The following is a 23,800-nucleotide window of genomic DNA, read 5'->3' as shown; positions in this document are numbered from 1 at the left end:
ATCTCTTGGAACAACAATCACTCAATGAATATTTCTGAGTAATTAAGCTGGTAGTTTCTTAAGATTACTACCGTCTTATGGTGATACTTCCTTATTTATCGAAGCTGCCAGTTGTTTTGAACATGACTTAAAACTATTAGATTGCTTTCAATATGTAGATCGAGCAAGATTGGATTGGCCGGTTAGCCAAGTCAAGGAATAAAATTATTTTTGGGATTCAAAATTTTAGTCTGTAATTAAGATCTTTGTGTTACCTTTCGTACTTTTATTGTGACCTTTGTGTTTTGAGATTCATTCAAGAAAAACGGATACACTAGCAAACAAAACGCTGGCTCTACTGTTTACCCTGATCTCTGTGGTATAATACGTATGGAACCGTTTTTTGCCACTATAATTAAATTAAATGCACAGAAATTACAGAGTAAACATTTCTTTCTTGTTGCTAATTTCCGTATTTTCATGGGGAACCCAATTATAATGATTTGTTTGAGTAAAAATTCTTATTCTTGTTGCTAATGATTTGCTCGACCTAGCTTAAGTTTGCACAATCTTTAAGGTAAGTAGATGGGAGGAATGTGTCATGTACCTATGGTCTCATTATTGTGCTCATTGGGGCCTTTTACTATATGTTTGATTTATTTGTCAGTTCTGTGGGGGTGTAAATCGGAAAAATGGGGTTAGGGAAGTCATCTAGTTTTCTGTATCCAACAGTTAGGATTGTTGACAGTCGTTGATTATTGTTTGGGTAGTTCTATTGAAGGCAAATGATTGCCCAAGTCCTGTAAGAAGTTTTTGATTATCAATCTAAATTAGGCTCATCCATTTGGAAGAGAAGGTACTGAGTAGATTCCAAATCCCTTGTAATTGTACCTCAGGTACGTTCAGATGGAAGATTAATGTTGATATGTATTAGCGAATTGATGCTAGGAAGGTCAAGTACCCATATGAAGCAACAAAATAAAAACTCTTATGTACGCGGTATACGTATGAAGAAACATTGAGCTCACTTCACTTTTAACAACCCAAGAACAACAAATTAAGCAGCCCATGCATTGTAAAATAAGAAATGCCAAATGTGTAGTTATGGAAACTATTGTAGTTATAAATACAACACTAACATGTTTAATTATAAAACCAGAAATCAATTTTTACCCAACAAAAGGTGCTTAATATCAATGATTCCTTGGTGTACGTAGCCAATGAACATAAGGACCAAGTTCAAGTTTACTAGAGCTGCCTGATAGATATAGCCACTAACTATCCGACAATCATGAATAATGCTGCAGCTGAGTTTGCTCAGTTATACTTTTTGTTCAAAGTTTTAACTACAAATTTGTGCTACAAGCTTTCATTAATTCAAAGAAGAACACAGGTGCACTACGAAACAAAACCGTGACTCTGCTATCTACAGATTATAGCTCATCTCTGGGTTTCCTGGACGTACGGAACCATTTACTCTTTTCGATGGGAATTCTCAGTAAAACAAAGAAAATATCTCGATTTTGCCCCTATCACTAAAACACAACACAACTTTTCAATCTAGTTTTTTTTGTGGTAATTTCTGCGTTTTCATGGCCAACACCATTATGATGATTCGTATGAACTTCGAAGCTATATAATCAACAACGGAGAAACTAGAAAAGGAAAACCATAAAAGAACCTAATAGTACTAATTAATCCATGAAATTTTCGTTCATTACAACATCAGATATTAGATATTCATCATTAAGCCCACTGATGATCAAAATAACAATCTCAACATAACTCTGAAAAACCCTAGCTAGAAACAGAAATCCTAGAAGAAGTAGAAAAGGACTAGAAAGAAATTTTGATAAAAACCAAGATCTAGAACCCACCTTCCATTGCTCTTACTACTACTTAGCCTGCGATCCAGCAACCTTCTTCTTGTTTTCTTCAACTTTGATTTTAGGAATGTAAAACTTTGTAAAGCCATCCTTCTGCTCACCATCAACTTTCCTAGCATGAAGATAATCAGTATTCATTATGTAACCGTACTCATCATCCTTGTTTTCAGAATCGCCAATAGCCTGATAGTTGTATATTCTGCCAAAAACAGGAATATCCCCAAAAGCAGCATCATCGAAAATTAACTCAATAGAATCTTCATGTTCTACAATTTTCCAATCAGATGCTTTGCTCATCAGTTTCTCAGATGGATTGATGTAATATTTTCCAGGATCTCCAGCTTCCATAGCTGCAGAATCAATCAAACACATGAGCATACAAAATTAATCCATGTTACTAATAATCAGAAAAAATAAACCCGTAATTGCAAAGTCTAGAAAATATGTACATACCTGATTGCCTCAGGAGGTGGATTTTGTTGGTAGCCATTAGAGTGTTGGGTGGAGATTCAGAAACCCTAGATAGAACCTTTCATTTAATTTTCTTTTTTTGGTTGTGTGAGTGAGTGTGGAAATGAGAGAATGATGGGGTTCTGATATTTATAGAGGGATACAAAGGCAGGAGATATTATTTGTTGAGTTGATTGAGGGGAGGAATGTTCTAGAGCCGGCTATATTATTCTGCCTGTGACTTTGTGTATGGTAGGATAAGTGCTCCAGCTTTTGTCACTTGACACGTTTATACCGTTCAAGAATTATTGCACTCAAGGCCGGGTTCCATTATACCGTTCTCCTTGGCATCTATATGTTAGTTCGCATTCGCATGTATATTGTGGAGCGGAAGGGAAATGGTTGAGTTACGGTGCTAAATGGAACTTGGCTATTTGGTGGTGGTTTCAGCTATCGAACTACATTTTCTTTATCGTGTTAGATCGGTGCTCGGGTCTGCCTCTATTTAGATTCAGCTGTTGTAACTTTACCATGTGTCTAATGACATTTAATGACATAATCTGCAGGTGTAAGAGCAACACAAGACAAGACTATACTTAACACTCTCCTTATTGTAACATCTTCTCTTCATCCCCGAGTAACAGAATATAGCTGATGGAAAATTACCAAAATACTAATACGTAGCAAACAGGATTGGATTTTATACATAGAAATAGAAACGACGATAATTACCATTTGTCCAATTCCCTTACTAGAACTGAATGTTACATCAGTGGAATGCTTCGCTATGTTAAGATGGAAGAGTGTTGATATTAGGAACCTCAAGCATATGTTTCTGAAGAAAAAAAAAAGTTAACCTTCTGAAGCATCAAAACAAAAACTCTATGCACAAGGATGAAGAAAAAATTGAGCTCACTTCAATTTTAGCAACCCAAGAGCAGCAAATTTAACCAACCCATGTATATTGTAAAACAAGAAATACCGAATGTGCAAAGTTGCTTAATCTCCAGGATCCCTTGGTGTACGTGACCAATGAAAATAAGGATAGCTACTAACTATGTTGGTGAAGCCCGAGTTCTTTGCATATGAACTATGATTTTGGGCATACTGAAATCTTATTAGGCATACTGAATAAAGACAAAAAAGATTGTGAAATAACAAAATCAGAAATCCCCTTAACCAAATTTCTTTTTAATGGCAATCTACCCTTTACGTATTAGTGTTAGTAATCTGGATTAGTGATTAAAACTTTTATTTAGTGATTAAGATAATTTTCGGAATTATAAAGGTTTGTTCAGATGAAAATTTTGGGGAAAAAAATAATCAAAGTTTTTATTGAGAAGGAGAGAAGGAGAAAGTGAGAAAAAATTTCTTCTTGATTCAATGGAGGATGAGGAGGGTCATTCTTCATCTAAAAAACCTAGGAAAATACATATCAACTACAACAATGATCCAGAAATGGCTGATTTCTTAGATTGTGAGAATGATTTTACACAGACTCAAACTCAAACTCAAGATGATAATTTTTATGAGCCAAATCCATATGATGAATACATAGATAAAAGGAACCCAATGCTTCTAACAGACATGCACACTTCTATTTTATGTTTAATCTCATTTTGTAGCTTGAAATCATCAAAAAATTGTATTTTTCATCATGGTTCGGCTAACCAGGACTATGTTCGGCTTAAAAATATAAGCCGAACCCACTAAATTGATGAACAGTTTGGCTAGCTGAATTTGTTAATGTTATACGCCGAACCTTCATTTTCCAACTTCCAACCTATTTGCAAGATCCTAGCTCGGCTTATATTAAAGTCTAATAACAAGCCGAACTTATTCCTGAGAGTTAGGTTCGGTTCTCACTCTAAATATCGTATCAGGCGAACTATATATTTTTCCAAGTTCGGCTCATATTCAAAAAATCACATCAGCCGAACATGATATTGATTTTCCATGAAACACTTAAATTCATACACATTTAGGGGTAAGGCTTTTTATTACATATGTTTTCTATTGTGCATCCTTTTCATAGGATGAACCAAACAAAAAAAGTGGAAATTACTAAAAGTGTTAAGAAAGTGAAGTCTAATGATGGAGAATACCAAGGTCCATATTAAACTCATCAAAATCAATTATATCTTATCTTCAACTTCAAGATAATGAAAAGACAAACACAACGCAAAAAGAATGAGGTCATTCCGACATCGGACGAAAAAGTTATGGCCAAAACAAGATCGAAAAACTTGAGTGTGCAAAGAGAAGGTTCAGCTGATAACTCAAAAACACGAGCTAGCCGAACCTAGAGCCTGCAAATCAATATTTTCGAAGTGTTTACAGAGAGAGGTTCGACTTGAAAGTGATCTAATCGAGTCAGCCGAACCTGACAACCATCTGGGGTAAATTTCACTTCTCAGGTTCGGTCGGGAAGATTTGCAAGGTATTAGCCGAACCTGACACTGTTCTGGGACGTATTCAATACACATTTTGGGGTTCGGCTAAAAATTGACATTTACGGTTTAGCCGAACGGTTCATAAACACTTTCAGGGTGAAATTTCAAGAGCAATTCAGCTCAAAACTCAACTCAATTATCAACCGAACCCGCTAACCGTCAAAAACCCTAAATTTTTAGCAATTTAACCCATTCAATCCATGAAAAACAACAAATAAAAGATTGGGTTTGTAAGGAATACCTTCTTATCCTCATTTCAGTATTTGGAGCTTCAAATGGTTGAATTTCCGATTCAATTTCCGGTTCAATTATAGTTTTTACACCTTCATCTTCAATTGGTTCTTCTTCTTTAATTCATGGATTGGAAGAGGATTTAGAACACCTGACGTTTGCTTTTTTCTTTGTACGATCCATTATATAGTTCAATTTAACCGATGATCGATTTTTCACGAATCGATAATTAATTACAGTGATGAAAAAAAATCTGAGAGAAAAGGAAGGTGGTTTAGCTGGAGGAAGAAGAAGAGATGTTTAGGATAGTTTATTTTTTGATTTTAGGTTCAAGGATATATAGGTAATTGAACTACCCAATAGACACCCTTATAAGGTCACCTAGAATGGGAAAACTATTTTGTATGTCTTGAAAGTTTTTAGTATGCCTAAAATCATAATTCTTGCATATAGTTGTCCATAAATGAAAAAAAAAATTTGCCTCAAACACTGTAAACTCCTGCAACAATCAACTAGTCAAGTAAATAAATTTTGGGGATTTTATATTTACTGTGAAATCTGAAATCTTCTACTCGTGTGTTCAAATAAGTAATGGATTCACAAGAGTGAGTTGGCCCAGTCAACTAGTCAAGTAAATAAATTTTGGGGATTTTATTTTTACTGTGAAATTTGTCTCTTTGGGATTTGCCGTTTTAAGCTTTCATCCAAAATGAGGAGGACAACAAAAGCTGTTTTATTTACAGAATACAGCTCATTTCTGTGTTTTCATGGACAAAGTATGTTTCACTAACACAAAGTATTTCTCAATCTAGATTTTTGCTAATGACTATATTTTACTGGGCAACACCATAACTATAATTGTTTGCTTGAACTTTCAAGTTCTATACTTGAATCAACAGAGGCAAATAATTTCAAAGATAAAAATGAATAGTACTAATTAAACCATGAGATTCTTTCGATGCAAAAATGAAAGGATTACACCAGTTATATGCTGATATTCATCATTACACCAATCTCAACATACCTCCCAAAATACCCTAGCTAGAAACTAAACTCCGACCTCAGCTCCAACAACATACTTCTTCTTTGATTTTAGGATACTTCTTCTTATTGTCTTCAACTTTGATTTTAGGATAGTAAATTCTTGTAACTCCATCTTTAGTCTCCCCCTTCATATCCTTCACATTCAGAAATTCAGTATTCACTATGTAACTCAAGTAGTCATCCTTGTTTTCACAATCACCAGTTGCCCGATTCTTCGAGAATCTTATAAAAATAGAAACACCCTTAAAAGCAGCCCTGTTGGTAATCGTCTCAATACCATCTTCATGTTCTACAACTCTCCAGTCACATGTTTTGGTCATCAGTTTCTTAGACGGATTGATGTAATAATCACCAGGGGTTCCAGCTTCAACAGCTGCAAAATCAATTAAACACATGAGCATACAAAATGTGAAATATAATTAATCAGAAGCATAAAAGTTTTATTTGCCAAGTTTAGAAATTATGTGTATACCTGATTCTCTGAAGAGGTGGGTTTTCTTGGAAGCCATTAGAGTGGGTTTTCTTCTTTCATTTCTGGTTCAGTGAGTGTGGAGAGAAATGGTAGAATGGGATTGTGATATTTATATTTACAGAGGAAGAAAGATATTGGGGGTAGCTAGGATATCCTGTGTATGTGATAGCAGGATCAATCGAGTGCTCCGGCATTTGTTACTTGACACGTTTAGATTTACCTTTCCAATTGATAGAAGCCACAAAAAGTAGATTCAAAAGGAGCCCCTGGGCCGCATAAAACAGTGAGACCGTCAGCCGTCTAATTCGTGCTGCTGCTTTACTTTTACTGTGAGAAAACAAGAGGCATTTTTACACAAACAAATAGTTACCATGAAACCAAATGTCCGGTTCTTCCAACTCGCCATATCTACTAGGAACTTGGCAGATTACAGCATTCTTATTTTGGGTTTGATTTCTAAATTTAGATTATTTCCTTTTCCAAGTTCGAATATGTTTAGAATGAGTTTCCTTTCCTAGTACTAGTTGTATAAGGAATTATTGAAGCCTATATAAGAAGGCCTCTGGCATTGTAGAGAATTACATTCTACATCCGAGACTTTGTGCTAAGGAATCTTAATGGAGGAGGAAGCTAATATGAGCATATATGACTTACACGGACGAGCTAGATCCAAATGCCGCTGAAAATCAATTGCAAGATAGTTCTGATGAAGATAGTTACACAGTTGGTGAGGATGAACAAATCTGGGTTCAATCAAAATCTCGTTGGTTGAGTTTGTGTTTGGATATATGGGGAGTACGATGCTGAACTTATATCCGAAGTGAAAGCTGCAAAAATACTGTTTGATATTTTTACTGACGGAGTTTTTAGCGAGGATGGGAATTCTGGTTGCGGGGCTATTATACGGGATAATTGTCAAAGACCAATTGCTAGGTCCAAGGTTAATAATATTAAAGGGAAAGTGTGTCTCACCATTTTTTCTACAGTTGGAAGGGATTGCTTTAGGGGTACAACTTGCGAAGAAGTATAACGTTTCTCGTTTCTATCTCTACTGCCCATCTCAAAAAGTTTGTGATTTCATTAATAGAAGTTGGGGACAGAGAGGTGTATGTTTCTGTAAATAGGGGAAATTTTGGTGTTTCGTATTTCGATGCAATGGTGAATAATGGTGAAAGAAATGAAGCTGCACATATTCTGGCAAAGGTTCAAGAAGACAAGGATTTGAAAATAGGGGAAATTGGTAAGTGGGAAGAATTATGGGACATCTGCTATACAGAAGTCTTTGGTCACTATTTCGAGTAATTAAGCTGGTAGTTTTTTAAGATTACTGGCTTATGGTGATACTTACTCGTGCTGCCAGTTATTTAGAGCATGATTTGAAACTAGTAGATTGTTTGCAATTCTGGATTTAAGTTATCGGATTAAGTGCAAACCTAAGCTTACAAAGGGGATTAATCTTCGAAGAACCGTCTGCTCAAACTCAATTGTCCTGCAACATAAATTTGAAGGCTTCCAAAAGATTAATTAGGGGGTTCACAAATGCTAGATATGAATTCTTTATGTCGCAAGAGTGAGTTGGCACATGCCTAGTCACAATTTTTTGGGATTACATCAGTTACATGTGTTGATTCTCATTAAACCCCCCTGATGATCCAAATACAAATCTCATCAAATTTTACAGATCTGAAAACCCCCCTAGAAGTTAAAACCAGAAACCCAAGAAAAAATAAAAAAGACTGGAAGAAATTTTCATAGAAAACCAAGAGAACCCACCTTCTGTTTCTGTTACTAGTAGTACTTGTACTACTTAGCCCGAAGTTCAACAACATTAATTCTTCTTTACTTAGCCTGAACTCCAACAATCTTATGATCTTGGGCTTTGATTTTAGGAAAGTAAATCTTTGAAATACCATTTTTGAAGTCGCCATCCGCTTCCTTGAAATTAAGAAAATCAGTGTTCACTATGTAACTGTAGTCGTCATCCTTATTTTCAGAATCACCAATAGCCTGATAATTGTAGAATTTGCCAGCAATAGGATTATCCCCAAAAACATCCTGATTGAAAATCATCTCAATAGCATCTTCATGTTCTACAACTTTCCAATCAGATGCTTTGCTCATCAGTTTCTCAGACGTACGGATTGATATAATACTTCCCAGGGGTTCCATGGCTGCACAATCAAACACATCATGTTAAGAATAATCAGAAAAGAAAAAAAACATGATAATTAAACAGCCTAGAAAAAAAAATGTATATACCTGATTTCCTGAAGATGTGGATTTTGTTGGAAGCCATTAGAGTGGTGGGTGGAGATTCAGAAACCCTGGAAACTTTGTTTTTCTTTTAGGTTGGGTGAGTGTGGAAATGAGAGAGAATAGGGTTGTGGTAGGTATTACTATTTATAGAGAGGCAGGAGATATTTGTTGATTTAATTAGTAGTGGCTCTTACAGTTAACCATGTAATTAGTAGGAATTCGGGGGAGGAATCTTCTAGATTTTTAGTTGGAACAGCTGTATGAGGCATATTTTGAGGTTTATCTCCTCCATGCAGTTTGTTTTATTTTTCATGTCATGTATTGGGGAGGGGAGTGATTGTGCTGATCATGGTGCGTGTTAATATGAAAACAACCAAGATGAAAAATTGAGTTTTCTTTTGTACCGGAAAATGGATACGATGAGAAGCACGTACAAAGATTTACTACACATTCAACAACCAACGAATAGCACTTTTGGTGCAATTTTCTTATTAGAAGTGCATATAATTACTAGGTGCCAAAGGAAACATTAATTGAGTTTGATCGCTTCCAAAAGATGATTAGAGAAATAAAATAAAAATGCCAGGGAATTTCTTTCCAAAAACTAATTCAAAGAGCTTATATGTTGGATATTCACGGTTTGCAAGATTGAGTTGGCCTAGTCAAGTAATCGTAATTTTGGGATTCAAACTTATATATAATCTCTACTTTGTGCTAACCTTTACTTTTACTGTGTGACCTTTATCTCTTTAGAATTTACCATTGCACTACAAAACAAAACCTTTACTCTATCCTACTGTGAGTACTGCACTGCTGTTATAGCTGGTCTCTGTATTTCATGGGCGTACGGAACCATTTACTCTTTTCTTTTTTGTCACTAAACCAAAAAGAATATTTCGTTTTTGCCCCTATCACTAAAACACACACTAAATCTAGGGATAATTTCAGTGTTTTCATGGCCTACACCATTAAAATGATTTCCTTGAGGCTTTGAATCAACAAAGGCGAATATAGAAAAGACCAACACCATAACACAAAAGGCAATTATACATGATTCTCATTAAACCCAGCCTAAGATACCACTTTTCATTTTGTTTCCACCAAGCCAATACATCAAATCTTTTCATGGTTGTATCATTCATCATGCACTACTGTTGTAAAAATAATTATGAGTCAATAAAATTTCGGCTAAAAATTTTCATTGTTTACTGCTCTAACAATATTCGACAAGATAACATGCGTTTTACAACTCAAATGACGAAGACAAAAAACTACAAGGAAGTAGAGTGACATCTGCCATTCTGCCTTATAGAATGGCAAAGGTACACCTATGTTGGCTTTCCACCGCCACCAACACAATCACCACTGCCACCGTAAAAATAGCATGTCAAAATTACAAAAAGAAATTTGGTAGCTTGCCTTGGCAAAGATATCCATCACAAACAGGTGGATGTTAACTCCGACACACCAATGAAGGCATTAGATCACAGCACTGCTTTTGCCCCCGTGCCATTATGGCACGGGCAATCCACTAATTGCACTACAAAACAAAACCTTTAGTGTACAGTACTCTACTCTACTGTCTACAGATTATCACTGATCTCTGTATTTCATGGGCGTACGAAACCAAATAAAATATTGCTCTTTTGCCCCTATCACTAAAACACACAGCAACAGACTTGTCAAGTTGGTAATTTCAGTGTTTCCATGGCCAACACCATTATAATTATTCCTTGAACTTTGAATCAACAAAGGCCAAAACCATAACACAAAAATCAAAACTACTAATTAATCCATGAGAAATTTTTTTAACAGTAGAAAAGGAATTACATCAGTTAAATGATTCTCATTAAACTCACTGATGATCTTCAAAATACCATTCTCAACTCTCAAAACACCTCTAGAAACTGAAACCAGAAACACTAGAAAAAACAGAAAAAAAAAAAGAAAAGACTAGAAAGAAATTTTTCATAAACACCAGCAGTAACCCACCATTCCATTTCTCTAACTACTTGTACTAGTACCACTACTCAGCCTGAACTGCAACAACATAAGTTCTTCTTATTATCTTCACTTTTGATCGTTTTGGAAAGTAAAATACTGCATCTCCGTCTTTAGTCTTCTCAGCCTTGGCTTCCCTATGATTAAGATGATCAGTATTGACTATGTAACTGTAATCGTCATCCTTGTTTTCACAATCACCAATAGCCTGGTTATATTATCCTTTTATGAAGATAGTAACATCATCAAAAGCACCCTTGTTGAATATCGTCTCAATACCATCTTCATGCTCTACAACCCTCCATTGAGATGCTCCACTCATCAGTTTCGGAGATGGATTGATGTAATATTTGCCAGGGGTTCCAGCTTTCATAGCTGCAGAATCAAACACATAAGTAAATAAGCATGCAAAATCCATATTGAAAAACGTTGCTACTTAATTTTCAGAAAATAAAAGATTTAATTGCAAAATCTAGATAGTATACCTAATTGCCTGAAGATGTGGATTTTGGAAGCCATTGTAGTGGTGGGTGGAGATTCAGAAACCTAAGAAACTCTCTTCTATTTTCTTTTTAGTTGTGTGGTGTGAGTGTGGAAATGAGAGGATGGGGTTAATAGTTATATAGGAATAAAGAGGCAAAAGATATTCTGTTGAGTTGATTAATTAGGGTTACTGATTCAATGTAATCCGGGGAGAGGGAATGTTCTAGGCTATTAGTCTTTCAGTGTATGTAATAGTAGGATGTATCAAGTGCTCCTGCTTTTCTCACTTGACACGTTTATTTTATCTGTAGCCACTAATACATTCCTAGAATCAATGATGACGATCAATGCGCTCAAGGGTTCCGCTATAGCGCACGCCTTGGCATCCACATGTTAGTTGACAACTCTATGATAATATGAGGCATATTTGATGTTTAACTCGTCCAAATGGGGATTAGATCGATAGCTCGGGACTGCCTCACTTTAGATTCAGCTCATATATATATATATATATATATACTTGTGTTTCCTTTGCATTTAACTTTTATACGAATATTTGAATCCCTACATTTTTTTTAAGAGAAATTTCTGTGTCAACTAAGGCCGCTGTGTAATTAAGATGAAGATTGTTGATATTTTCGTTTCACATTTGTTAGTGTATGTATGCTGTTTTTAGTCCTCCGTGCAACAGGTACATCCGGCTCTTCTTACCACCTGAAGATGGTCAGGCCCAAACTTAAAAAATTAAAGCCCATAAGCTACATGGAGCTCAAGTATGATCATCGATACATTTTCAAACAAAAAATGAATCCATATGATGAAACAATTGAAAGATAGGAGGGAGGTGTCAAGGCAACAAAAACCTGGTTTTAGTGTGAATTTGATTCATATCTTGAGAGTTGAGATTGCCATTTTAAGCTTTCATCGAAAATGAGGACAACAAAGCTAATTTTACAGAACACAGATACACTCTATCAAGGCAAAACCAACCCTGGCTTTACACATTATAGCTCACCTCTCTATGTTTTCGTACAAAACCATATGGGAAAGATACTTCAAATCTTCGTATGGAAAAGATACCACATCAATCGAACCCATAGTACCTAGCAACAAGTCAAACCACCAAAACAGCTATCTCATAACACCTAAGGCTATACTATAACCTATTTTACTACTTCTATGAATAAATCAGAAGAGAGAGGGATTACTGGGAATTGCTGCTGGACCTCCATGCACATTCAAATTTCTTGGCCCTGTGCATCACCGTTTAAAATTTAAACACCGGCAAACAAATTCAAAATGCTCAAAACACCGGTGAAATGCATCACTTGCTGAAGGTGATAATTCTCAAGTGGTGCTCATGGATATATATATAAGCTAGAGCGTTTTTTTTGCACAACAAAAACTTCTAGCAAGTGTAAGCTGTCCAAATCCAGCAATAATAGGTATCCAAACTTTTCATACTCCTATGTCTTGCTTTACTTTTCGGTCAGAGAAAAACAGGTGCACTTCAAAACAAAACCTTAACTCTACTCTCTTCTACCTACATGTTATAGCTGATCTCTGTAATTCATGGACGTATGTACGGAACCATTTACTCTTTTCCATGAATTTTCACCAATTAATAAATTATTTCACAAGAGTTCTTTTGTTCTTTTTTTGCCTCTATCGCTGAAATACACAGACATTGCACATCACTCTTCTCAAATCTAGCTTTTTGGTTGCTAATTTTCTGTATTTTCATGGGTAACGCCATTATAATGATTTCTTAGTTTGAACTTTGAAGTTTTAACTTCAATCAAAAAAAAAAACAGAAAACTAATTAATCCATGAGATTTTTTTCACAATGAAAGGATTACATCAGTTACATACGTTGATTCTCATTAAACCCACTGATGATTCAAAATACCAATCTCAACATAACAGATCTGAAGAAAAAAAAAACCTAGCTAGAAATTAAAACCAGAAACCATAGAAAAACCACCATAAAAGCTAAAGAGAACCCATGCACCTTCCATTTCTCTTACTACTAGTACTAGTACCACTACTTAGCCTCAACTCCAACATTAATTCTTCTTCTAAAAACCATCTTGTTCTTGTTCTTCTTTTTTGTTCTTATTTTCATCACCTTAGGAATGTTAACGGCATCTTTAATCTCACACTTGATTTTGGGAAAGAAATATGTTGACGTGCCCGTCTTTCTTCTCAGCCTTCACTTCCCTATGATTAAGAAAATCAGTATTCACTATGTAACTAAAGTCATCATCCTTGTTTTCACGATCACCAACAGCCTGGTTGTTGTATCCTTTTACATAAAGAAAACCATCAAAAGCACCCTTATTGAATGTAAGCTCAACACCATCTTCATGTTCTACAACCCTCCAATGAGATGCTCTACTCATCAGTTTCGGATAAGGATTGATATAATATTTGCCAGGAGTTCCAGCTTCCATGGCTGCAGAATCAAAACACATGAGCATACAAAATCAATCCATGTTAAAAATAATAATAATCAGAAAATAAAATTGATAACTGAAAAGTCTAGAAAATATGTATATACCTGATTGCCTGAAGATGTGGATTTTGGAACCATTAGAGTGATTGGTTGTGATTCAGAAACCCTAGATAGAAACTTTGTTTTTCTTTTTAGGTTGTGTGAGTGTTGAAATGAGAGAATGGGGTTGGAGATATTTATAGAGGAAGAGAGGGGCAAAAGATATTTTGTTGAGTTGATTAGTAGTGGTTATTACAGTTAATTAGCATGTGATTAGTGTTAACTAATAGTATTTGGTGCCAGTATTCACCTCTCATTTTATGCGGTTAGTTTAATTGTACTTAGGGGTGTGTAACGGACGGACGGTTGCGGATTAGGGGTCACCCGTAACCGAACCGTCAAAGTTGCGGATTTGTAAAATTGAACCGTGACCGGCCCAATCACCCGCGGATTTAACCTTTGCGGATCCGCGGATTGTACGGGCCGGTTGCGGATTAACTGCGGATTTGACCTAGTTTTGATTGTACTTGTTGGGCCTAAATTCAGTTAGTGTCTTAACTTAGTTTTGATTGTATTCAGTTAGTTAACTTAGTTTTGATTCTATTTGTTGGCCTAAATTCAGTTAGTGTTTTAAGGACTTTATTTCTTTCTCTTTGGGCCTAAATTCATTTAGTTAACTAAGTGATCAAAGAACTTCACTTCTTTCTAGGGGTGTGTAACGGACGGACGGTTGCGGATTAGGGGTCACCCGTAACCGAACCGTCAAAGTTGCGGATTTGCAAAATTGAACCGTGACCGGCCCAATCACCCGCGGATTTAACCTTTGCGGATCCGCGGATTGTACGGGCCGGTTGCGGATTAACTGCGGATTTGACCTAGTTTTGATTGTACTTGTTGGGCCTAAATTCAGTTAGTGTCTTAACTTAGTTTTGATTGTATTCAGTTAGTTAACTTAGTTTTGATTCTATTTGTTGGGCCTAAATTCAGTTAGTGTTTTAAGGACTTTATTTCTTTCTCTTTGGGCCTAAATTCATTTAGTTAACTAAGTGATCAAATAACTTCACTTCTTTCTCTTTGGGCCTAGGTTCATACTCAGGTAAGAAAACTTTGCTTCTTTCTACGGTTGCGGTAATCCGCGGTTTTCAAATGACAACCGCAACCGCATCCGCACCGCATGCGGATTTGAGAATCCCACCCGTGTCCGGTTCATACGTCTTGCGATTTGGGTGAAATCCGCAATTTTGCGGACGGATACGGGTTAAATCCGCGGTTCCGGTTTTTATGCTCACCCCTACTTCTTTCTCTTTGGGCCTAGGTTCATACTCAGGTAAGAAAACTTTGCTTCTTTCTACGGTTGCGGTAATCCGCGGTTTTCAAATGACAACCACAACCGCATCCGCACCGCATGCGGATTTGAGAATCCCACCCGTGTCCGGTCCATACGTCTTGCGGTTTGGGTGAAATCCGCAATTTTGCGGACGGATACGGGTTAAATCCGCGGTTCCGGTTTTTATGCTCACCCCTAATTGTACTGAATAGTTTGCTTGCCGGAATGCTTTCGTGTAGTTGGGCCTATCTCTTTTGTGAGTCATTGACTACTCTAGTTTTGGTTAATCTTTATCACTACCCCGAGTAATTCAAATTGTGCAAGAACAGATTATTTCATCATCAAATGAAGTGTGGTGTGGTCAAGGTATTGAGTTGGCACGTCCATGCCACGATTGGTGGCTAAATTCAAGTGGTTGATGTGCCAACAATTTGATATTGTTACCATCCATTCATTCCTTTGGAAACCAGACATTTCATGGCTTTTGGAATGCCTCATGTTTCCTCCAACAGCCTCCTATATCAAACATAGATGCTAAACAGTGTTTTATTAAAAAGTTGAAAGTGGGTTGGCCCTTCTCGTCTCACTAACTAAGATATATGGGGTGTGAAGGCAGCAAAAAATCAGTAGAATGTTTTCAAGGAAAAAAATTCTTAGGGGAATTTCTTCATCGGTTTAGTTTATCGTCCCTTCTTTTTACGCCTTGCAAAGGAATTGAATTCTTCTTCTGCCGGTATGCTAAAATTAAGGAAGGATTTGAACTTCTAATTTTCTCCAACTTTGATTTTTGGAATGTAAAACTTTGAAATGTCACCCATAAGCTCATAATCAATTTTCCTAGCATCAAGATAATCAGTATTCATTATGAAACTGCACTCGTCATCCTTGTTTTCATAATCGCCAATAGCCTGATTGTTGTATCTTTTGCCAAAAAGAAGAACACCCTCAAAAGCAGCCTCATTGAAAATCAACTCAATCCCATCTTCATGTTCTACAAATTTCCAATGAGATGCTTTGCTAATCAGTTTCTCAGAAGGATTGATATAATATTTGCCAGGATTTCCAGCTTCCATAGCTGAATAATCAAAACACATGAGCATACAAAATCAATCCATGTTAAAAATAATAACAATCAGATATAAATTATAATTGAAAATTATAGAAAATTTGAGTATACCTGATTGCCTCAAGGGGTGGATTTTGTTGGAAGCCATTAGAATGGTGGGTGGATATTCAGAAACCCTAGATAGAAACTTTCTTTTTCTTTGTTTTGGCTGTGTGGAGATGAGAGAATTGGGGGTGGAGATATTTATAGAAGAAGAAAGGAGATAATTGTTGAGTTAATTAATTACGAGGGTAATGGTTATTACAGTTAATTACAAAGTTAGGAGGGAACTTAGCTTCGGTCAAGGCAGGAAAAAAAAAAAGAAAAAAAAGGGGGGTAATTTGCAATACCTCCCTTGATGAAGATTATAATTTGAGTTACCTCTCATACAAAAATTAACTTAGCAAAACCTCCTTTCGTCATATATTCCGTCCAAGATCAGTTAGCTGACTCAGCAAAATTGTACGCGTGGAAAAATTATACATGTGTCAACTGTGATACCTAAAATACCCCCGATATTAATTTAATATAAAGATGGTATCTAAAGTCAAAGAAAACCGATGGTGGAGATTTACAATCACGGACCGGTCCTTTCTTCTCCACACTGTCTGTTTTGGTTGTTCTTTTCCATTAAACCTGCAACTGATTATTTTTTTTTCTAAAAAAGTGACACAAACTTGCAATTCAAGATTAACACTACTTCAACATTTCACCTTCTTAAAATCCAAAGGCTAACTTTGAACTCCCACATTTGACCGTCACCTAAACTGGTGCAGTAGGGGTTTTGAAATCTCCACAAAATTCAAGCATATCCATTCCGTAGTTCTGAATGCTCTTCTTGTGAGATTGGTCACCCAAAACCAAATAATTCCATAAACTTAATAAATTTATAAAGAAATTGATTCATAAAAGCCACACGGTAGTTGATTCTATTTTAATCTTAACTCCGAATAAACCCTCCAAAATTCCAAAAGAAAGTTAAATTAAGCTAATTGGAAACACAAAATACTTGTATTGGCATAATTGAGGATTTTGGTATTATTACCTTGAGTATAGAGAGAGATGGAAAAGATCGTCGGAAGATGCCATTAGAGAGTACAGAGGTCGGTAATGAAAAAAATAAATTACCTGTTTCATTTTGCTTCTCTTGATTTTAAGTACTTGAAACTCATCTCTTCTCTATATTAGTTCAAGGTCACAGTAACCTAATTGCAGAGGAAACTTTGATAATTTTCCTCATATTCCTTAATTTAAAACCCATTAAACTGACAATTGGGATTTGCAAAAAAAATACATTATTTAACCAACAAAAATTTGAACATCAGGATGCACAAAACACAACAATAGCAAAGCCAAAATCAGATCCTAATTTCTATCTGATTAGACAAGGAGCATCACATCCCTCTTGGATTGATCTCGATTCGACAAACACAAAGCACAACTGTGAAAAAAATCGGTGCTTAATGTAAGAACAAAACATCACAGCCACCAATTAGAAGCAAATTAAACTAGTCTAGCGTATTAGAAAATTTAGGTTTTGGTATTTCCCTTTCTCTTTCTTTGTTTGACCGTAACGAAGGACAAAGAAATACTCGGAAGAAGACGAAGACATTTTCGGTAATTTACTAAAAATATAAAAAAAATGCCACGCGTACAATTTTGATGAGTCAGCTAACTGATTTTTAACGAAAAATATGACGAAAGAAGGTTTTGCTAAGTTAATTTCTGTAGGGAGGTAACTCAAATTATAATCTTCGTCAAGGGAGATAACGCAAATTACCTAAAAAAAAAAAAGGAAAGATTTTAGTGTGAATTTATTCATATCTTCATTGCCATTTTAAGCTTTCATCAAAAATGAGGACAAAACCCACACTCGCTTTACACGTTATAGATGATCTCTTTATGTTTTCGTACAAAACCATTTAATTTAAGATCTCTGTGATTTCCATTTCCCCTATCACCTACCCAGAAGGTACTTCGATAACACCCTCATTCTTTATCATTAGGTTTCGCATGGGAAAGATAGATAGATACCACATCAATCGAACCCATAACTAGCAGCAAGTCAGCCACCAAACACCTGTAACCTGCTTTAATACTTGTGAAAGAAAAAAAAAAAATCAGAAAGGTCTAGGGAGAGGGGTAAACTTGGGAGTTGTTTGGTGGACCTATGCTATGCATCACCGTTTAACATTAACAGCAAACAATACTTGTAGAAATGGGGAGCTAAACAAATCAACTAAAGGAGCAACTAAATCACCGGATTCAGAACCTGAAGTGCTGCTCATGGATATATAACACTTCTCGCTCTAGATTTTTGTTATTGATCTCCGTATTTTCATGTGCACTAGAACACGGAACTTCAACTCTACAGCTCTGCACGTTATAGCCTATCTCTGTGCTACATGTACGTACGGAACCATTTCACCAGCTAAGAAATTAATTATTTCTCAAGCGAGAGTTCTTTTTCTTTTTTTCTTTTTTTTTGCCCCTACCGCTGAAATACACAGAGTTCTTTTTGGTTGCTAATTTTCTGTATTTTCATGGGTAACTAACGCCATTATAATGGCAAAAAAAAGTAAAAAAAAAAACATAACACAAACTCAACAGCACTAATTAATCCATGAGACTGGTTTTCACAATGGAAGGATTTTTCAATTGATTTAAGAACCTGCTTGACATGAGACCAGCTATCAGTTTTTGAACTTTGACAAGGCCGCCATGCATGAGGATGGATTTTAAACCCCGCTGTCTATGACTAAACACCCATTGTGGTGAACAAGTGTATGTATAGCAATTTAGCATACACCACACACTGTGGAGGTTCTTAGTAAATGACGGATGCTTGAACTGGGTATGGAGACTAAATTAGTCCATGGTCCTCACGACCTCAAAGTTTGCTCATTTTACCATTTTTCAGTGTAAGCGGTTGACTCCTCCAGTTGCTGGTATGTGAAAAAACCATGATCCTTAAAAAATCATTCCTAATAATTGTTGCAGTGAGGAAATGTGAGTGTGGAAAGGAATGATTTTTTAGGGACCATGGTTTTTTTTGGGGGACCATGGTCTTATTAGGCCAACCTCCCTATACTTATAAGGAGTGTCCTAAAGTTAGGTAAATACACATTTACCCCTTACTTTAATTTAAATTAGAACTAACCTAATAACTATATAAATCTAATCATATACATCTAACATTATCAAAATCAAAATCAAAAATAAAAATAGGAGAGGAATCGAAATTTTTTAGTTTCGAAAAAAAAATTATTCTCTTTTTCTTCTCTCTTTCCTTGACGTTCCTCGTTCGATTGAAAATTATTCTTTTCTCATGTTCTTCTCTTCTTCCCCATTACTTTTAATTGAATAGATATCATCAAAATAGGGTTCATATGGAAGTTACAGTGCTTTGTTCGGTTAGGACGCGTTTCACAAAAATCCGAGTTTCTTAACCGAACTTCCTGAAAGGAAGAACACGAAGAACAGTGCGGTTCAATAGGATTTAAAACTAGGTTACTGAACTACGAGTTCGTTTGGTTCGCAAAAATTTCTAAAACTATCTAGTAACCGAACTCCACCCATATTACAAAAATAAAATCCAATGTAATAGAACTGTGTTATTTTTCCCACTATGTTGAGTTCTCATTCAACCGAACTTTTCCCACTCCGTTCGGTTGGTTTGCAAAAAATTCTAAACTAGTTAGTAACCGAACTCTACCCATAATACAAGAAAAAAAAAAAAAAACCAATGTAACCGAACTGTGTTATTTTCCCACTATGTTGAGTTATGATTTAACCGAACTTGTCCCACAAGTTCGGTTAGTTGGAAAAAAAAATTGACAAACCGAACTCTTCACTAATTGCATACATGTGGAGTTCGGTTAGATATTTTGTTACGTTAAAGTATTCGAACCAACCGAACATGACTCTGTAAATCCTATAAACAAAGTTCCGTAACATATCTGTTAACCGAACGACTAAAAACCTCCATTAAAGAGCGAGTTCGGTAACCTGCGTGTTTGGAAAAAGTAACCGAACTACACTTTCAGATGAGTTCGATAACCAGTTCTTCACATAAGGTAATCGAACAAGCCCAAATATACTCTAAAAATTTACATTTTTTTGAAAATTTGGAGCAGTTCAACTAACATTATCTAAGTTCGAAGCATACCTGGGTACCCAAATATTCTTCCTCCGATTGTGGTTGGTAAAATCCATCGTTTTTCATGTTTTCCTTCTTCATCTTCTTTAACTTTACTCTCTCAATAATTCTACTTCTTTTTAAAAAAAAAAATCATCTGATTTTTTAATATCACTAATTATCTTTAACTTAATCATTACACTAACTATTATTAACACTAATTAATCATTACTCAAAATTAATTAGGAGGATAATTTAGATATTAATATAAATATCTAGATAAGGGATGACCTAGATTTACTTCTAATGTCTTACCCAAAATAAAATTATGGTCCTCGCCAAAAAACCATGGTCCCCAAAAAATCGTTCGTGGAAAGAGTAGCATTGGGTTTGATTATACTGTGTAACAAATCCCTTAGCTTAGTGTGATGTCCTCCTAAGGCCCCTTCCTATGGGTGTGGCAAACCAAAGAGTTTGCCATTTAAGCACCACTATGGAGGGGGGAAACTGGCAAACTTTGCCACTTAGCCAGGCCAGGTCAAGTTTGTTTACTGCACCGCTACCGGGTTTTATAAGACCGGGCGGTTTAGTTTGCACCGCTGAATATAATCTGATCCAACGGCCATAATTTTTCCCCCATATAAATACCATATTCCTCTACCATTTTAACTCACACCTTCTCTTCTCTACTCTTCACATTTGTTAATCTAAAACAAATTTCATTATCTAACTATTTCATTCACTTGTATTGTACAATTTCTTTAATATGTCTCAATCTAATACTCATTATAAACAACAAAAGAAGAAGCTTAGGGGTCCAAAATTTACCGTAACCGAAGATGAAAGCATTTGCAGAAACTATGTGTTCTTTACACAAGATAGTGTCGATGGTGCCAGTCAACAACCTACCAATTTGTGGGATAACATATTTTCTAACTTTCGAAACAAAACTATGAACATCAAAATGGATTGTCCGGTCGCTTTGTTACAATCAACGCCCAAGTTGCCTTGTATATCGCTGCTCTAATGCAAGCTGCTCGTGGTCGAGAGAGCGGTCTTGTCGATGTTGATGTCGAACGAAAGTGCCGAACTGATTGGCACCATAAACATGGGATAAATTTTTCTTATGTAAGTTGTTATCATATTTTGAAAGTGTTGCCTAAATATAATCTAGAAGTGTTAGAAAACATGCAGAATGTACCTGCAAGTTCACCATACATTTATTCACCTTCAACGCCAGCTTCACAACCATCTCATCCCCCTTCAGATAATCCATTTTCTTCACCAGAAACCACCAGAAACAACAAATCCAACTTGAATGTCAATACTGCAATTAAGAGAAAATTATTAGGAAGAAATCATGCAAGAGCAGCGAGAAAAGCTTCCCAAGAAGGAGAAGCAAGTAAAGGAGGTAGTATTACTGTTGAAACTTTGATAGAGCATCAGAAGATCGTCGAAAAACAAAGAGTTGTAGATCGCAATTTCTTGACTAAGGAGATGAAAAACATCGACTAACTCAAGAAAAATTTGTTTCAGACTATGACAAGAATAAGATTCTAAATGCAGACACCGAAAAAATGAATGCCAGACAATTGATAGTGTGGGAGTTGGAGATGGATAGGATAATAGAGGAATTGGAAGAAAAAGGAAACAAGAGAAACATGGAAAAAAAATTTGGGGTTCAAGATGAAAATGAGGATGATGAAGACGACGATGAAGTAGTGCCACTTAATTACTTAGTGTATCAGCTTTAATTTTAATGAATATGTAGTAGTTTGGTTATGGTGAATGAAATTGTTCTGGTTTTTTCATTACAAATTCTACTTTTTTCATTGCATTACATTAAAACTTAAACTTGACAACATCCATGAAAACATAATTAAGCTTAACATCCCATAAGAGTTATTAAAAAACTCCTTAAGAATTTGGTAATGCGCCTCGTATTCGAAATATTTCCGTTTCCATCTTCGTCACTTGTCTCGAGTTCGTATGCCCAATTCAGCATTAGTCTCACCTCTAACACGGGATCGAGTGACAATCCTTTTCATAGCTATAAAATCCACAAGCTCTTTTTTGATATCCATGAATCGGAAAAACAAAGCAGCATGATCCCGATTATAAGGATTACCTGTCTCTGTGCAGAAGGCATCATGAATTTTACCCAAATAACTCATACTAGGTAAACCGTTCATCCGTCGTTCTTCACCTCTCTTCGGGTAGTGTATTATATAGTTTCTACAAAGAGATAAATCTTCATTTTCAGTGAATCTAGAATCATCCATAATTTAACCAGAAAGTAGAAAAGTTTTTGTAGAGAAGTGATGTGTGAGTTTGAAATGGATGAAGTGAAGGATTTATAAGGAATGCTAGCGGTTGAGTCTAGACCGCTAGCGATGAAGTCTAGACCGCTACTTTTAATGACCGTTAAAAAATTTAAACTTAAAAAACAACTACAAAACAAAATTATGGAACAATAAATGAAACTTAAATAATTTAAAATAAAATAAAAATAAATAACAAATGAAACAATAATAAAAAACACAAAAACAAATGAAACAAACACTACTATATTCGTCCCCCATCTCTTCCAAACTCAGCCCATAGATTCGCACTGAGATCTTCCCTCAACCTGTTATACAGAGTTCTATTCTCAATATGACTGGTCATTTGCACATAGTTCCTTGCAGGTAATCCTCTAGCTGGTATAATCTCAGGCCTTAAGTATTCATCTTGATGGTTAATCCAATTCTTATTACGACGGGTCTCCTGGATAACAATGTTATGCATAATGATGCAAGTCAACATAGCCTTATGCATTTCACGAGCACTTAAACCACGATAAGGCCCACAAAAGATTGTGAACTTCCGCTTCAGAATTCCAAAATCCTGTTCCACATCCTTTCTCAGATTCATTTGTTTACTATTGAAATACGAGTATGAACGACCCATTTAACCGGTAGGTGGCTGACGGTAACATTGAACTAAAGTTGACCATTTTGGATAAATTCCATCTGCAAGATAATAACCATGAGTGTAGTGATTCCCGTTGATACTGAAATTTACCTGAGGAGAAATTCCATACTTTAAATCTTCAAACAAAGGCGATTTGTGTAAAACATTTATATCGTTGAGATCCCGTGAGACCAAAAAAAGCATGCCATATCCAACAATCATAAGAAGCGTCAGCCTCAAGGATCACTGTTGGTTTTGCGTAGTGACCCTTATACTGACCGACCCAATAGGTAGGGCATCCGGTCCATACCCAATGCATGTAGTCAAGACTACCCAGCATTCCAGGAAATCCCCTTTCCTGATTCTGCTTTAATATTTCTCTAACATCTGCATCAGTTGGTTTTCATAAATAGGTAGGACCAAAATGATTAATCATTGTTTCGCAAAACAATGCAAGATACTTGTATGCAGTTGTTTTTTCAATGCGAAGGTACTCATCATTAGAATCTACAGGTCTTCCATATCCTAA

At 35.9% G+C, this 23,800-nt stretch overlaps 4 protein-coding genes across 4 annotated transcripts; all 4 read right to left on the bottom strand.

Moving 5' to 3' along the window:
• Window positions 1-1,692: 1,692 nt before the first annotated feature.
• Window positions 1,693-2,447, bottom strand: LOC113277974. The gene is made up of 2 exons (XM_026526928.1): window positions 2,319-2,447; window positions 1,693-2,215 (listed from the first exon to the last, which is right to left on the bottom strand). Exons 1-2 carry the CDS (start codon window positions 2,353-2,355, stop codon window positions 1,875-1,877), a joined length of 378 nt encoding a protein of 125 aa, XP_026382713.1. The 5' UTR covers window positions 2,356-2,447; the 3' UTR covers window positions 1,693-1,874.
• A 5,592-nt stretch (window positions 2,448-8,039) lies between these two features.
• Window positions 8,040-8,935, bottom strand: LOC113277973. The gene is made up of 2 exons (XM_026526926.1): window positions 8,775-8,935; window positions 8,040-8,686 (listed from the first exon to the last, which is right to left on the bottom strand). The coding sequence occupies exons 1-2, from the start codon at window positions 8,809-8,811 to the stop codon at window positions 8,355-8,357; spliced, it is 369 nt and encodes a 122-aa protein (XP_026382711.1). The 5' UTR covers window positions 8,812-8,935; the 3' UTR covers window positions 8,040-8,354.
• Window positions 8,936-15,606: 6,671 nt separating this feature from the next.
• LOC113277972 lies at window positions 15,607-16,336 on the bottom strand. Its single transcript, XM_026526925.1, has 2 exons — window positions 16,254-16,336; window positions 15,607-16,151 (listed from the first exon to the last, which is right to left on the bottom strand). Exons 1-2 carry the CDS (start codon window positions 16,288-16,290, stop codon window positions 15,841-15,843), a joined length of 348 nt encoding a protein of 115 aa, XP_026382710.1. The 5' UTR covers window positions 16,291-16,336; the 3' UTR covers window positions 15,607-15,840.
• Window positions 16,337-22,884: 6,548 nt separating this feature from the next.
• Window positions 22,885-23,268, bottom strand: LOC113279869. The gene has a single exon (XM_026528519.1). It carries the CDS (start codon window positions 23,266-23,268, stop codon window positions 22,885-22,887), a length of 384 nt encoding a protein of 127 aa, XP_026384304.1.
• Between the last annotated feature and the right edge of the window lie 532 nt (window positions 23,269-23,800).

This window comes from Papaver somniferum, chromosome 5 (genome assembly GCF_003573695.1).
Source record: "Papaver somniferum cultivar HN1 chromosome 5, ASM357369v1, whole genome shotgun sequence".
NCBI lineage: Eukaryota > Viridiplantae > Streptophyta > Magnoliopsida > Ranunculales > Papaveraceae > Papaver > Papaver somniferum.
Note: the sequence above shows the minus strand (reverse complement) of the source record. Positions and strands in the feature narration are given on the sequence as shown.